The sequence below is a fragment of the Halyomorpha halys genome, unplaced genomic scaffold (assembly GCF_000696795.3).
Source record: "Halyomorpha halys isolate HHAL.00 unplaced genomic scaffold, Hhal_1.1 Scaffold1388.1, whole genome shotgun sequence".
NCBI lineage: Eukaryota > Metazoa > Arthropoda > Insecta > Hemiptera > Pentatomidae > Halyomorpha > Halyomorpha halys.
Genome location: NW_027107006.1, coordinates 382,588 through 397,917, shown reverse-complemented (window position 1 = coordinate 397,917; position 15,330 = coordinate 382,588). Strand labels below are relative to the sequence as shown.

Here is a 15,330-nt window from a genome sequence, read left to right as displayed (position 1 = left end):
TCACAGTTGTCATTATGTAAACCAATTGAACATAAGGGAGGTGCTGTCAGGACTTATAAAGATGTGAAATGCTCGACTCGACCAGAATGTCATTAAGAAGAAAGCTGAAATGTGTACTTTAATTTGCACTGAAGCCAAATATGTTGGTAAATAAAGAAATATAAAAAAAGTTCCAAACTGGTACAATCTCACTTCATTTTGTAGTAGTGCTTTAAAAAATTAACATACAAACTAAATCAGCAATCATTAAGAATCTAAAAATCCAACTAAAAAAATGGTTGTTTTTTAAATGTTGCTGTCTTGAAAAATTTGAGGAATAAAAATGGTATTCATATAAAAATAATGTATGTGCCATTGGCAATGTCCTGCGGACTGCATGAACTCCAAAAATGAGCTCTATGCAGTAACAACAAATTGAGCTATTTCTATTTTCCTTCTAAATGATAAGTCCATTTTTATTTTCATTAACTTTTGGCTCTTAGACTCGTTAGACCTGATTTTTAATATTTATTGTAAAACAAATATTGAGTTAAGTGGAGATTTTTACTGATAGTTGATTAAAAAACAGAACAAAATGGTGGTCACTTTTTATTTTGCCTCATTTTGTTAATTAACTTAATGAACAACTTCTTGATACATTGCTAAACCTGGAAAATCAATAATGAAAATAATTATAATCGAATAATTGCTGATTTGGAAGTTATAAATATTATTTCTAACCTGACAATCATATTCTTCAACTGCAGAATTGTATAGTTTCCAGAAGGGTGTTCCAGTGTGCCCCGAAAGGAACCACGCCGCTACCATACTGTTAAAAAGCATAAGTCATTGTAAACATTTTTTGACAATTAAAATAAATGATAAAAATTATAATTTATAAACAGGCGCACAATAGGCCTTATTGGCCGCAGTGCTTCTATGCCAATTAAAAAGAAAATATATATAGAATATACTCAAACGATGCTAGAAGGATGGGTTATCCTAAAGGTTAACTTAATTGTAGTTTATTAAGCCAATTCTCGGTGAAGTTTGAAATGTATTACTTAATCCCACCACAATTTATCCCCTTTAGCCTCCCAAATCTTCCAATCAATTCAGCCAAAAATTTTCAAAGAAATCCTGTTAAGTATGGCAGTTATCAACCACAATGGTTGGTTACAGTGGCTCTAGATGTCAAAAAACATTGTTTTATACAGCGTTAGTTTGATTACACCAATGGTTACCAAGGTATTCATATAGATGGGTTTTAATATTTTTAATGAATTGATAAATCTTTTTCTTATTGCACTATAGTGTAATTGGAGCAAAATGTGATAAGCCACATGAGGAAAATTGTTCAGCAGAACATTTTTGAAAGATTCTACAATTCGTATTTAATTATTTATCTAATTCATATTTCATAATATATTAGGTAAATATTTTGTAATTATAGTGCTAAACAATTTTTACTCATACTTTTATTTTACTCATAGTTCTAATTGATTTTACTGAGCCATTGAATAGTGAATGATTTTGATGAAATGCCTAATATGTTAATAACTTTAACTTTTCATACCTAGATTAAATATCTGAGAAAAAGCAGAAAAAACTTTTATATAGACCGTATTTATTAATTGAAAATTAATTAAAGTCTCTAAAAAAAAAAAAATAATAAAAATTGAACCATCGTTATATTGAACTTCTTAGTTTTGTTTTTTTAAAGTATTTGGACAGGTTTTTTAGTTTTTATAATAATGAGATTATATACATTTCCCAAAATATCCAAATCAAATCAAATACAAATACAAATCAAAATTGTAAGCAGACTTAATTTTAATTATTGCTTTATTAATAAAATTAAGGTAAACAATTCCAACTACTTACATATTTTTATTAATTAAAAATAGACTAAGCAGCATTTTTGGCTTACTTAAAAGCAGAAAAGAGTTCCTTAAAAAGTTTTATATCATTGGTCCTATTTTGGAGTTTGAATAGTGTTAATTAGTTTACGATTACTATTACTTTATATTTACCTTGAAGCTTTTGTTATTCCAGGCCTCACCAAATATCCATTTTTGTAATGTGGTCTGTTGAGCTCACACAGTAAATATTGGTCACAACTTGGTACCTAAAATAAAAAGTCCATCAATACTTATATTTGATTAAATTACAAGATGTTTAAGGTTTATTATTATTAATCATGTAGGGTTCTAAAAGTCAAGAAATGAGAAGTTTTTAGATACTAAGGGCATTAATTAAGTATTAATATCTGAATACCTTTTAGGAAAGTACCATCTAGTGCTGAAAAAGTTGTGAACTAACCCTAATTCACCATTAAATTTTTTTGTTTATTTTCTTTCCCTACAAGAAATTTTTTTAATGCTTAAGCGGTATATAATATGATTACAATAATGTATATAAAATAGTTCTCGAAGTTGATCTAGTAGGCTTTCTACTTGCTGCATATTTAAAAATGGGCATTATATAAGGACAAGGAATTCATTATAAATTGTATGGATTGTTTACATGATCTCCAGGGATTTGGAAGCCATACTCTTTATTTTTATAAATTAATAGTGATCTAAAATCATTAATAATTTTTTTCAATAAATTTCACAATAACATTTATTGCATATTATTTTATTTTTAAAATTAAGGGATAACTGTTATGAATTATTGAACTAATGTTAAATAAAAATTGTTTCAATAAATTTTTGTTTAATTTATATTTTTTAAAACAAAGCCTTAGGGGTTAATTGTCCAATAGCTACTGCCATTGCGTTAACTGTATAATAGTTGCTATCAATGCAGTGCTATTGGACTAAGTTCAATGTGATTGTTGATAGTACATGTAGTGAGAAGCAGTTAAACTTCTATTATGTTAAGTCCAGTTTACATGATGAAACCTAACAACGACATTACCAGTATCAGGTCTGGCATGATAGTTGTATCTGTCATGACAGTGAAGCTACAGTCTCTTAAGACCTATTTATTAATCCAATTTTTTTATTATTAGACTAGGTATTATATTTTATTCTAATTAAAATTAAAACTATCAAAAAATGATTAATTTGTTAATTAAAACTTAATTTAAAAAAATATGGGAGAAAAGTTAAAACCATTTACATTTTAAGCTTTAACAGATAAGAGATAATTAAAATTAAAAATTTTAAACTGATACATATTAAAACTTCATAACATATATAATATGCATACCTTTAAGGCGTATTTATATGCTCGCCAAACTCTGAGAACGCCTTCTATCAATTCTTTATTTAATGTTTCGGCTAATTTATCCTCGATTTCTCTCGACATTGACATAGTACTGCTTCTTCCCATTAACATAAGTTCCTAAAAATGATAAATTGATTATTTTCCATGCATCAACAATATTAGTATTTAGTATACTATTATATTAATATTTAAGTTCTTAAGGATTACTTTTCAAACTCTTATTTAATTAAAAGTGATTCAAGATAATTTTGAAGTGTTATTAAGATTACTAGGTAAAATACATTGCATTGCTTCAGTTTTGTATTCATACTTAGTGACTTGATAAGCTTCTAGAAACATTCAATGAAAACAAATTTTTCAGGTCAGAATCTAAATTTCCATTTGGTTTTTAGTTATAAATATTCTGAAACAAATTTGATTTCTTGTCAGTGGCATGTGTAAAAACCACTATGAAGTACTTAGATATCTCTGATCTATTATTAATTAGAGTTAAACTATATAAACTAAATTTGTATTATTTAATATTTTTTTCAAAATGTATATTTGTTTTTTTAGCATTTGTAAAATAGAGTTGACAAGATTATTTTGCCTGCCAAGGATGTGTGTGACATTTATTATAGAAGGCCAAAGTTAATTTAAATACTACTGTTACAGAGTTCTTTTAATCATAAATTTTTAATATGCTATGTCTGAATGGGTTTCCCCAGTATAGTTTAGAAACAATGTAATTCCTGAATCAGCAGTTGATTACATTCCTCCTCGTAAATACCTGAACAATTTATAATATATTTTTAGTTTACTTACAATAATTATTTTTTATTGTGTTATAAATTTTAAAACAAAATAAACTTTATATGAAGGATTTGGTTTGGGGTGTGATAAATCAGAAACAAAAAATTGTTATAAACTAATTATTTGCCTAAGGTTCACTCCACTTAAAATTTAAAACTTAAAATAATAAGATGATAATAAAGTAAACCAAGGTGGGCTTAATCAAAACTGTAAAATAGATATTTATTAATTAATATAAGTAATTACTCTAATTAATAATAAACAGACAAAATAAATAATAATTAAAATAAATTAATAAAATAAGAAATAAAATTAAATAAGGTATAAATGGCATTAATGACCAATGATGTTTTACACCACTGAATGAAAACAAACAGTTATAATATACTGCCATTATTCCGATTATTATAATTTATTTTTCATGGATTGTTCGCATTAGTATCTAGTATTTATTACTACTTCTACTATCTAGTAGTATTAGTATCTACTACATGGTCTCATGTAAATCTTATCTAATTCCAACCTATACTTTCCCTTACCTATGGACAAACATAAAATATTTTCTTTGATACGTATATTTCGACGATTTTTCCAATTTAGCCCAATATAGAAGAAAGGATATGAATTATTGTAAACATTTTCCAAAATAAATTTCATTATCATGCCGCATGTCCAAAGGAATCTTCCTTGACACATCTTTATTTTAGCAACAGTTTGCCCTGTTTGGCTCAAAATAGGAGGAAACTTATGGATTATAAAAATCTAGTGTCAAATAACATCCTCAACTCTGGAGTAGTAAGCAGAAAGCTATTTTTGAAACGACTAATTGTCGATCTAGAACTATGGGTAATTTTGTACTTAATGGAAAAGGTGAGGAAGCTATAATTATCTATATACTTGGGAGACTTTATTTCATTTTTTTAACGCTTGATATAATTTATCAGCTTCTAATATTTTCAGATATCGCTAGGTTAGAATAAAGCGTGCTTCTAGCAGGGATTACATAAAGAGACCCCCTAGGGGCGGTTTGACCGGCAGGTGGTGGGACCCCATGGAGGGTCTCACGTGGGACCCTTACTACCCTAAGGTAACCACGGAAGTAAATCATCCTTCAGAGTCCTACTAGTCTCCTATTGTCCAAGGTTACTAAGCTTTTCGAAGCAGTTGAAAAAAAATTTGGAAGAAAATGGTGGCTGAATTATAGAGCGCCAAATATTGTGTGAAATTTTATTCTTCGGTGAAATAAAAAATATTTGTTTTTCTTTTTGATTGTTTTGACCTTAGCTCATTCAACAAAATAACAATTAGTTTCGAGATGATGACATTATTTGTAAATATATTATCTAGAATACTGTTATAAAACTATCGACGTTTACTGGATGGGAGGACAATTGGTGGCTCCCAATGGTTCTGATTTTTAGATTAATAAATTTTTTTAAAAGCTTTCAAACGTGATCATACTGTTACAAAACATGCGGTGGTTGAAAAATTCTGTTGATGTTCGCCAGCTGTTTATAATGATTCGATTGAGAACGAAAATATTTCGAACAGCAGAAGGTTGGATATGTAGCAGCTTAAATGGTATTTTTATAAAGATAAGGGATATGTACAACAGCTTCTTTGGGGACGTTTGGTTAATCTAACTTGTCTTAAGATTGTTTTAGCTAAGACGCTATCAAATAACAAGAATAAGAAGTTTCTTCTTTGATCATGGTACAACCAAAAAAAAAAACCATAGACTGGGTTTTCTTGCACTACTGGGATCCCTAATATAACTAATTGCTAAGAAGTAATCCAAGCCTATTGCACAGTTTGTGGAATAAGTCGAATGCAAAATATTTTTCTACTGACTACCATAGCAAAGCAATGATGTTTAGGTTTCAGTGCTACGTCATTTTCAGCAAATACCTATCAGATTATGTATTCAGGTTTTTAAAAGTATTTTGCAGAGAATCACTCCCAAACTTTTTAGTAGTTTTAAGAATAATTCGAAAACTATCTATTACTTGGAGCATTACAGATGTTCTTTTGAAAAATAATTTAGTCCTACAATAAGCTAAAAAAAAAAAATAAAATATTAGGGACTATTTTATTAGATTTCGTAGCCAAAGTGGTAAGTCAAGCTTAGGCGAATTCGCGCAAGCGCAAGTGTGTAGATGGATTATTTGGGTTGGCTGGTACAAGTTGGCTTAAATTTGTCGACGTCCGTCGAGTGTCTGTTTTTGGGCACAAATAAAAGGGCGTCTAGCTGCTTCCACACGTTTGTGTTGAGCTAGCCTCGTTTTGTTACTGCCAACAGTAACTATTGTTTTGTATAACAAATTTTACTCTCTGTGTATTAATACATTGAAGAATTTCCCAAACCTACAGATTCAAGAATTAACTCCATTTTAGGATTGTATATTTTAAAATTTTATATATTCAGTTTAAATACTTTGTTTTAAATCTTGTCAATTAACTTTAACAGTTTATCTTTTATTAAACACAGCACAAATATAAGTTTATAAAGATGCTATATGTTTGGATAATTACATTAAAAAGTATTTGATAAAGAATCTAGAATGAAAGTCAGATTTACAGGTTATGTAGAGTCATTTCTATGAATTTATCATCTTTCTCCTAATTTGCTTATTTTTGTGTTTCCTTGCATTTCTCCTATCTCTATTCTATTCCTTCCTATTATGAAAATTGAGTAAATCGAATGCAATAGCCGACAAAAGTCAAAAGAACAAAACAAACTTGTGATAACGTGTCCACGATGAGTATGATTAATCAAAAAGTTAAGGTTCTCTCTGTAGCGCAATGATAATGGTTGACCAGCATTTCGAAATATCTATCAGGTGTATGCGAGGCAAACAAATTCGAAAGGTTATTTATTCCAAATTATTTTAGGATAATATTTCAGCATAACAATGGACCAAGAAAGAAAATTTATACACTGAGACCAAGTAAATAATAAATTGCGAATAGCTGAGGTCAGAAAATTATTAGCACAGATGCAAACTGTTTATTTTGAACAACAAAATCCTATTTGAATTTTTCGAATAACATTTCTGCTCATTGTTACCATTTATTAAAACGCATTAGACTGAAAAAATAAATAAATCTAACATTTTTATATTCTTTGATTTCAGTTTTAATTTATCTATTAATGTAATTATTGATTCTTAAACAATTCAAACCTCTTGCTCATAAAATATCCCATTCACAGTCATTTATATATCATTGTAGAAATGAATTAATGTTTATTAATAAAAAGTATATACATCGATACATGGAATAAATTTTTGTTTTCTACGCTTTTGTTTATTTAAATGTTATTATTTTCTGTAGTAGCTATCACATTACAAACATATTTATTTGTCCTTGAAGTTAAGATAAAAAAAAAAAAAAATTGGAAATTTTACAACTAATTTACGACATATACTTATTGTTCTGAGGACAATCATAAAAACACAGAACTGCCTTTATGATCAGTCGGTTATAAACCCAGATTTTTATCAGAAAGTATCAATTTTGTATTAAAAGTTGTATGATATTTCTCTCGTATCGATCTTCTGAACTAGATCTAAGTGTTCTTGGTCATTAACAGACCTCAACATCCTACGTTCTGGAGGAGAGTGGTACCTCAGCTGATGACCAAGGAAAACAACCCATATAGAACAAGCGTCAAGGAGAAAAAAGTCAGTTATGCGAATATCATAAAAACTACTACTCCTACGAAGATAACGTCATAAACTACTTTATAGTACATTAAACTAGCTTTAATTTGAGTGCTAATAGACATCTGCCCGTTTCATGGTTCCTGAGATAAAGATTTTCAATAATAAATTCACTATTATTTTTTCAGATTTTTATCATCTTAAATCATTATTATAGATTTTTCACTATGTTTTTCATGAAATGTTTCTTTTTAATATATTTTGGGAACTGTTAAGCGTAAACAGCTTTACTAAGACACATATTTTAGCTAATTTACTCTTATTTAAGTAATGTTCTATTAGGCCTTCTGATGTTGGTTGTATCAAAGCTCCGATTGAAAATTTTTTTTAATATATTGAAAAAGCCGCCATTTTTTATTCCCACTAACTATACTTGGCAGACTCATCAATTTTCACTAGTAATTGTATGTAGTTTTCATTGAAGTAATCCAAAATTGAGGAGAAATAACTGAATTATTTTTTCCACCGGGGTCTTGTACTAACACTACAAGGCCTTAGTGGACAAGTGGAAAGAATTAATTAGCTTCATTTAATTTTCTCTAGGTAGAAAACAACAAGCTATACTAGTGAGGACGCCGAAGAGGATATAAGAGTACCATCTATCTTGCAGCTGTGGATTGTAACGCAGATTTGCTTATAGACATTAACAGAAATAAAAGTAATTGAGTATTTCTATAAAGAGCAAGCTATATATTTATTCAAGTTGAAGGGACTGTCAAGACAATCAACTTATCAATAATTAAAGTTTAAAAATTTCTAATATCTTGTTAATCAATTAAAAATGTGATCTTAACTTACGTTGATATATCTGGCTGCAGGCCTGATGTATTTACCGGAATTTATCATCAATCCTAGATGACCCTTAGCGACGGTGTTGATGACGTGGATCAGAGATTCTTCGAAAGGTCTTCCATTGTGGAAAAGGTCTTTGTCATGGTAGCCAATTGATTTCAAGAAGCTGTTGATGTTGAGAGCGATGGACTTCCTGTACCTGAACGAAGAGAAGGGTAAACGATTAAAATAAAACTCAATGTTAGTTTGATAATGTGGAATAATTTTGATAGGCTAGTTGATCGTAGTTCGTGTTGTTTTGTTTTGGACTTTTTAAACTCTAATAAAGTAATGGATAATAATAATAATAAGGTGATGGAATAAAAACTTGGAGAGAAAACAAGGAACAAGTGAGGAAGAGGAAAGATGCTACGACGAAGCTGTAGGAGATTTTATATGTTGTAAGCATTACAAGGTTACAAAACAAGTTATCCAGAAAATCCGCGAGGGGTGTCTCTGATTTTAACATATTACAAGGACTTTAAATTAGACTGCTCACAATCCTTTATTTTAAACATTTAACATGTTAAAACATTTTACATTCAACATGAATACCCTTATTAGCTCAATTTATTTAACAATATGAAACGTTATCTCTATGGACCGGCCGTTGTAAGTTTGGACTTGGACTTAGGTAAGAATCAGAATAAAATTAATCCAGGATTAATCTTCTTCAAAAACTAAAGAAAGAAATACAAGAAAAACGACAATATAGATTTTGTATACTTGGACAACTATGTTAGGTTAGGCTGAATCCAAGAAAGTGTTAATTATCTAAAGTACTGATATTTTATGTTAATTAACTTCATCTCATTACTCAGTAACCTTAAATTTCCATTTTGTATATATTAAGGGGAAGTTTTTACTGCCATTTGTTATCCAACTGTATTTTATTTTTCAATTCCATTTCTAATAAAATCGTTATTCATGGAGTTTTGAGATCTTGCCGATTTTTTTCTTCGTTTAATTTTTCAAACTGCCATTTGCGTTTTTAATAGCGTTCAGTATAGGTTTAGTTTGAGCTGTTTTCGTATTCAATAATTAAAAATAAGGATTATTATTTAACTGCCAGACAACGAGGCGGCTAAGACACGATCAATAAAATAAACCTCTGCTGTTATCTGAGGGGATACAGCAGCTTTAGAATGAGTCAGAAAAAAAAAATATAGGTTTGAATATATAAAATGTCAGTAGCATGAGTATAAGGAAATGGAAACAAAAGTATGCTTTAACGATATTATTTATTTATCAAAATATCTTACATTAGCTTCAACATATATAATATCCTATCGCTCAAAAAGGCCCTGTATCTGTTGTTCAAAGAAATGAATTGAATTAATAAATTCGTTAAATGAAAATTTCAACTCGTTTTTATTTTCATAAAACATAATACAATCAGTTTATATAATGTTACCTGATGTGGTTGTGCACTACCGTGCAGAAATAGAAGAGACCGTTGGTCAACCTATGATTGTTGAATTTTATTCTTCGATAGAAATTGGAAAAGTTCGGTTTTTTGTTATAAATTGTGGCGGTGTGCCTCTCTGTTATTCCTATGTCTATGTACCAATTATAATTGGTCACAAAAAACTGAAATAAGTCCCGCTACAACTCATGAAGGGTTTTTGAACAACAGCTATACAAGCAGGTGATTTGTTCAAGACCACGCACAACCTCCAGATGTTCCCAATGAATACTCACTTTATAGAGGATGGGCGTGGAGGACTCCAAAACCGAGGACAGAATTACACGGTCATAAAACCAGTAATTTTATAAGGAATGGAGACAACATGTCTCCCTACCTTGGAAAAACAACAAAAAATAGAGAGAAGGATCCTGAGGAGAATCTATGGACCCAAGAAAACACAGGAAGGCTACGGGTTAAGACCCAACCAGGAAATCTACAGGGAGATAAACTACCTGAAAACCGAAATAGGAATCAGAAGACTGAGATTAAACCGGCACATGATGAGAATGGACCAAAGCAGACTAAACAAGAAATTCTTTAACAGAATACGTGAATATAAGAGCGTAGGAGGATATGTGAAGCAAACGAGAGAGGAAACAAAGAAATTGAAAATAACAGACAAGGACTGCCTGTATAGAGAACAGAACGGAATAAAATTGAAATAAATAAATGTTATTGTGCAAATCAAGAAAAACGGAAAGGTACTGCGTGGTCGGAAGAGAGGAAGGAAATGCACGCAGAAATGATGAGGAGATACTGAGATAGAAGAAGAGAGAAAGTGAGAAGGAAAAATTGATGATATTCGGGTGGTCCTGAAACACCGTTCCGTAAAAAAAAAACACAGAATTAATTGTTAGTGGAAAACGATATTATTTTGCAATTCAAGCTACCACCCTCGACCACTGCAAAGCATCAGGGCGACTACTGAAAAATACCTGCTTCCGTCATTTATTATTTATTTATTATTTATAAAAAAAATTAAATTAACAAATTTATTTTTGTTGATAAGTTAGTATTACAAACTCATACAAATTAATAATTAACAAATTTCGAGGAATGAGTCCGTTGGTACAATTACCACTATCCTTGGGTTTGTCCAAACATCTTTAATTTAATATTGTACATTATGTATCAGATTCCGTCAAAGAAAAAAATATATTATACACCTGAATATTTCACAATAAACTGTAAAACGTGGCTAGAAAATGAAATAGGGATGTCTGCAGATTAATTTAATACTTATTATGTAAGTGAAGTTATTGATATTTTTTAATTTTATTTATTGTTTCTTCCAAAATAATCAGATCTGACATTTCATCCGTCCCAACACAATTCGGACTAGAAAAAAAAAAAAAAAAAAAAAATTGGAATTGTCAAACCATGCTGTCTATCCAACCATGACATTTTGATGAGATTGGAACCATCGATGAGTATGGAGGATTACTTTCTCTTAATATATGCATTATTATTTATTGCAAAAATTTCGTATTTTTCTTTATCCTCTGAGTCGAAAAAGTGAAGTCCCGAAAAAATGGTCTGTGCATGAACAGCCTACCTCAAAAACGAAAAGTGATACGAACCTGAAATGCGGGCAACTTTTTGGTTAAATCGACCAGCGAAAAGGGCCACTTTATAGAATCGATTTTTCTTTTTTTTGGTGGGGGGGGGGTTTCTAATAAACGGCTGGAACAATTTTGATTTATAAATGGAACATGGTCCAGGTGCGATCACCCGGTAAATAAAATTCAAATAGTAGTAACTATTTAAATTTTGATTTACCTCAGTGAATCAGTTTACAATTAAGTTGTATTTAATACCATGTGGGGTTTATATTCATTAAATTATTCTATCACGGCTTAAATGACGATATTTCAAAAATCTTCTTATATATTTTTTTTTAATCACGGAATGGCCTTTCAAGACCACGCGAATATCATTACTTTTCCTTTCTCATTTTTGCTTTTCTTCTCTCCCAGTATCTTCTCATCATTTTTGCGTGCCTTTGCTTCCTCTCTTCCGACAACGCAGTACCCTTCCGTTTTTCTTTATTTTCATCATGAACATTTATTTATTTCAATTGTTTTCCGTACCTTTTCTCTATCCAGGTAGTCTTTGTCTGTTATTTTCAATTTTTTCATCTCTCAATTGCTTTACATATCCTCCTACGCTCTTGTATTTACGGATTCTGTCGAAGTGTTTCTTGTTTAGTCTCCTTTGATTTCCAGGTCCTTTATCTCCCAGTAGATTTCCTGGTTGGGTCTTAACCTGTAGCCTTCCTGTGTTTCTTGGGGCCATAGATTCTCCTCAGGATCCTTCTTTCTATTTTCATGCATTTTTCCAGGCTAGGGAGACATGTTGTCTCCATTCCGTATAAAATTACTGTTTTTATGACCGTGTTATAATGTCTTATTTTTGCTTTAGACGATGGTTCTTCTAATTTTAAATATTTCCTGTTGTGAAACTTAGCCTTTCCAACTTCGTGACTTTCTCCTTTATACTCTCTTTCTCCAAACCGTTATTGCATATATCTCTCCAAGATATTCAAATTTCTTTGTCACTCTTATCTGTCTATATTTGGTCTCTATTAACTCTCTCTAAAAACATGTTCTCATTGTTAGCAATATTTAAAAATCGATAAATACAAAATATTTTATGAATAACTGAAGGAGAAACAAGGAAAATCAAAGATATCAAATCCCAACGGGGAAATGCCATGACTACCCGATTGTATTATTTATCCCGGCTTCTTCATCTTTGTTGGCAGAAAAAAAAATGATATTCTGGTATATTGTGGTTACTCCAACCTCTAGAAACTTTAAAATACGAGTTTTTGTAGCAACAGAAAAATAAAAAATCAGTGTTCATAATTTTCGCCTTCGTTGGTCATTCGATAATTTCAACACAAGCCCTCTAATCCACACAAAACTTGGAGATGTAAATGAGATGGTAAGTGAAAGCTGTGTGATGCGCGCGCTAGATTTATTCAAATAATTATCTATACATTAACAAGAAGAAGAAATAAATTAGCATTGATTACAAGAAGAAATAGGTTAGTCTTTCAGAACAGCGTTTGAATAACGAACGAAATTAGCGAAATGGTTCTTATAGCATCATTTGAGCAAAAAATTCTCCCCCCCCCCCACCTGGGAATATTGTGGTATTCACTAATAGGGGAGTACCTCTTCCTAAGTGTAAAAAATGTTCTGGGCCGCTACCTGCTCTCATGAGGTAGAGTAAAATCTAGTCAACTCTCTCCTATTATTAACTTGGTAAAAGAAAGGAAAAAAAAAACAATAACGTTAGTTCATGTTCCTGGAACACTTGTTAAAGTTGAAGTAAAATGAAACACTTATAATTTCGGAATATGTGTCAATGTAAATTAAATATTATAATCATGTAATGCTGGTTACATGAACATGATTTATAATAAGGTGTAGATAGTTGACCGTAGATTAATGATTGGAGAAGTTTGTCGGGGAGTGCGGTCAGCAAAGAACAACAAAAATAAACAAAACCATATTAATTTATTTTATGCCGACGTTTCGACCTGAATTTCAGATCTTCATGAGGGCTATAGAACAAAAGAGATAACAACAACATTTAGAGAAACATACAATTGAAAAGGAATAGTATACAAACAAATTTAGAATTATACAAAATATTGAATTAAGTCATAAATGATAAAAAATTTATAACTGATAATTGAATAGTAAAAAAAATTATTTAATAAGTTAATACTTACACTGTAATTCAGATATAAGCCACTCACTATTTTTCATTGTCTGTCATAGTGTTCAATTTGTAGATTCAATTTATTTATTTATTTTTTCAGTTTTTTAGACACTACTTGCATATCTTATATTATACATATCTTCTTACCTACATGATATTATATTTCATCTGTCACTGTTTTCAATCTACTACCACCTAATTCCACGATTATCAATCAATTAAAAAATTTTTTTTACTATTCAATTATCAGTTATCAATTTTTTATCATTTATGACTTAATTCAATATTTTGTATAATTCTAAATTTGTTTGTATATTATTCCTTTTCAATTGTATGTTTCTCTAAATGTTGTTATCTCTTTTGTTCTATAGCCCTGATGAAGACCTGAAACTCAGGTCGAAACGTCGGCATAAAATAAATAAATATGGTTTTGTTTATTTATGTTGTTCTTTGCTGACCGCACCCCCGACAAACTTCTCCAATGATTTATAATAGTTAAGAAATGATTTTATTGAGTTTTCTCGTGTTTTCTTTCGATCAAAATAACTTAGTTTAATAAAGAACCATTGTAGACAATTATATTGTTCGTTTACTAAACATAGACGTATAAATTTTATGAATAAATACAGATATTAGTTCTTTCCATTTCAATATGTTTCCATCTTTACACTATTTCACTAACTTTCACTTGCCATTATCAAAATTTGAGTTGAAACCAATAATCGAATAATTATTGGTTTCAACTCAAATTACAAAACAACAAATTCCTTATTAATTCTGATCTATTTACATGTATAGATAAGTTAATGCGAATAAAACAAACTAAAAATCGTAAACAATCGAACGGCTTTTCTCAATAACATTTTATTTTCTAAAAACTATTCTCATAACAATCATGGAAACAAGATAAACGTTTATTTATAAATTCAGTTTATCTATGCATTTTTCGTTATTCCACATTATATACTTTTTTAACTTTTAATGTTCGATGTAGTTAATTTTTTGTTTTATCTAAAACTATAAAACACAACAATGATATATTAAACATTTATATAGTACTCGCCGTTTTCAAATCCCGCCCATAAAATGAGAAGGTTGCGTGATAAACTTTACCCTCCTTTTAGAATCGTAGTAGTCGAGTAAAAAATAACTATTTTTACGAAATAAATACTGACTGGTGGGAATCGAACCCACAACCTTCTAAAACAAGCTCTTTGCAACTCAACAGCGTGAGTCCTTTAACAGGTCCTTTAACAACTATATTTTTTAAAATTAGACAAATTTTAAACGATCCAAATATTAAAAATTCATGATTTTATTTAAAAAAAATCTTATTATCTAAACAATAACATAGAAAATAAATTTACACAAGCCTTTTTATGTTTTGAAATTTGTGAAGTTTGTTAAACTACGACGTAGTATTTTTATATGGTTATATTGTCCCAATTTCCCTTCAAAAAAAAGACATTTTAATGTATTCATTCATTGTGACAATTCAATGATTAAGGTTGTCTTTGAAAATGGCCTAAAAAGGGCCGAAACGTTGGAAGTTTTAAAATAAAAAGTTAGAAG

General features: G+C 29.9%; 1 protein-coding gene and 1 long non-coding RNA gene across 2 annotated transcripts in view; one reads left to right on the top strand and one right to left on the bottom strand.

Annotated features, from left to right (window-relative positions):
- The window catches only part of LOC106689531 (uncharacterized), a 48,061-nt gene that overhangs the window by 1,022 nt on the left and 31,709 nt on the right, over positions 1-15,330 (bottom strand). Inside the window, exons 4-7 of the mRNA XM_014434535.2 lie at positions 8,526-8,718; positions 3,196-3,330; positions 2,013-2,107; positions 721-808 (exon numbers count right to left, since the gene is read on the bottom strand). Of these exons, the coding sequence (XP_014290021.1) occupies positions 721-808; positions 2,013-2,107; positions 3,196-3,330; positions 8,526-8,718 (511 nt within the window). The remainder of the gene's footprint in view (positions 1-720; positions 809-2,012; positions 2,108-3,195; positions 3,331-8,525; positions 8,719-15,330) is intronic.
- Positions 3,349-5,266, top strand: LOC136795286 (uncharacterized). The gene is made up of 2 exons (XR_010842871.1): positions 3,349-3,574; positions 4,966-5,266. It is a non-coding gene; the product is annotated as an uncharacterized lncRNA (long non-coding RNA).